The sequence below is a fragment of the Triticum aestivum genome, chromosome 7D (genome assembly GCF_018294505.1).
Source record: "Triticum aestivum cultivar Chinese Spring chromosome 7D, IWGSC CS RefSeq v2.1, whole genome shotgun sequence".
In the NCBI taxonomy this organism is placed as follows: Eukaryota; Viridiplantae; Streptophyta; class Magnoliopsida; order Poales; family Poaceae; genus Triticum; species Triticum aestivum.
This window is the reverse complement of record NC_057814.1, coordinates 155950292-155952085: the sequence shown is the minus strand read 5'-3', so window position 1 is coordinate 155952085 and position 1794 is coordinate 155950292. Positions and strand designations below refer to the sequence as shown.

Genomic DNA, 1794 nt, shown 5'->3' with positions numbered 1-1794 from the left:
TCCAAAAAAACCTTCTCCATTTGCCCCTCCACTGACAACGTCAGCCACGCGTGTCTCCAATACACAATGATTGGCAGTGGAGGCCAGCTAGCTCCGACGTCAAAGGAGGGGAAGCAAAAAAAAAGTGACCCACTAACGGGTGGGCCTTCACATGGTACCACATGTGTGAAAAAAATAAAGGTGATGTACAGATAGTATGTTGAAGAAGGTGACCAAAAATTGATCCCCGATGGCTCTAAACTAGCATCCCAAAAGTGTCCTTCTAATCTCGAGCTCAAACACTTCTGCTATGAATAGTAAAATCTAACAAATTAATTCAATCAAATGTTTTTGACAAAAACCACTGCCTAGTTCTCTGTCCACATGCAAATTTTGGTTATTTAATCATATTTGTGGAGGTTTGGGGAAAATAACAAAATCAGTGCTGCAAAATACTTCTAAAAATTGTCTTTTTGGAGCATCAATTTTCTTGCCAGATCTCCACGAATGTGATTTCATCACGAAAATTTGCACGCAAGTCAAACACTCATCGGTATTTATGACAAAAGATTCAGCATTTTTAGTGTTTTTTATTTTATTTTTTCGGAGTTTGCCGTTCATCCGGGTGCACATTTTTCGGAGTTTACCGTCGGGGTTCTTTGTTAGTTTCCTATGTGCACCGGGAGCAGGAACTCCATGTCCGCTTCTAAGCGGTGCTTTTTTAGTTTGCTGGAAATGAATCAAGGATTAATTTTAATGGGTAGTTAATCACAGTACCAATCCGAAGCAGTCTGAAACAGTGATCAAATATGAAGAGCAAGAGCAAAACCAAACCCTTCATTTATGTACATGAGAAAGGCTAAAAACAGAGCAAGCTAAGCAGTCCGCAGACGCAACACTAATAAAACAAGAACATCATCGGTCCATGACTAGTACTCCATATATATCCACACGCACGACGCACGAGGGAGGACGTCTCGGATCATCGGTCAGTACCCGGCCGCCACCTCGGAGCCGCCGCCCTGCTTGCCGTTCTTGCCGGCGCTCTTCTTCTGGTACTTGTCCTTGATCCATTGGAACCCCTGCGCGGTGCCGGCCTTGACCTTCTTCAGCCCGGTGGCCGCGGCCGCCTTGGTCTTCTCCACGCCGCCCTTCTTGCCGCCGCCGCCGGCGTTGCCGCCGCCGCGCGCCCGCGGGCTCGGGTCGGCGCCCGTGTCCCACTGGTCCGCCCACGACGTCCCGAACGAGTTGCTCCGCTGCATGCCGGCGACGAAGAGGACGAGCGTCGATCGATCAACACGGACAAAAACTCCGCTGACTTAGGAACCGAGGGCCGGATGGATGCTTTGTGTGCGTGCGTGCGTAGGGACAAAGTCTTGCTTCTTGTGGTCGCCGGAGAGGAGGAACGGGAGGCCGGGGCTTTATAGGCGGAGGCGGGGCGAGAGGAATGGTCCTGTCGTGGGGGTTGGAAATCTTGTGGCGGAGGGCACGAGAGATGCTCAGCCGTGACGCCCGGCCACGCGTTCTGGAATGGTCCTGCTCCTGCCTGCGCTTTGAGGAGCCTTGGAGTCGGCGGCGTGGTGTGGACGGGGGCAACGCGCTGACTCGGCAGGCAGCGTGAGGTTGGGGAAGCTTCCCGGCTGCGGTGTCACGGGGCCGTGGGTCCACCGGGAACGTTGGCCCGCCCGTCGGGGGCTGCTGTGCGGACTGAATACGGTCGGGGGGCAAACCGAAAGGAACTGCTTTCGGTACGCGGGAACAAACCGTGACGGGCGCATGGATTTCCATTCTCTTTTAGGACGGTGCGGGCCCGAG

The 1794-nt window shown here is 52.8% G+C and overlaps 1 protein-coding gene across 1 annotated transcript; it reads right to left on the bottom strand.

Moving 5' to 3' along the window:
• Positions 1-789: 789 nt before the first annotated feature.
• Positions 790-1492, bottom strand: LOC123166668 (uncharacterized). Its single transcript, XM_044584470.1, has one exon. The coding sequence runs from the start codon at positions 1239-1241 to the stop codon at positions 969-971; it is 273 nt and encodes a 90-aa protein (XP_044440405.1). The 5' UTR covers positions 1242-1492; the 3' UTR covers positions 790-968.
• Between the last annotated feature and the right edge of the window lie 302 nt (positions 1493-1794).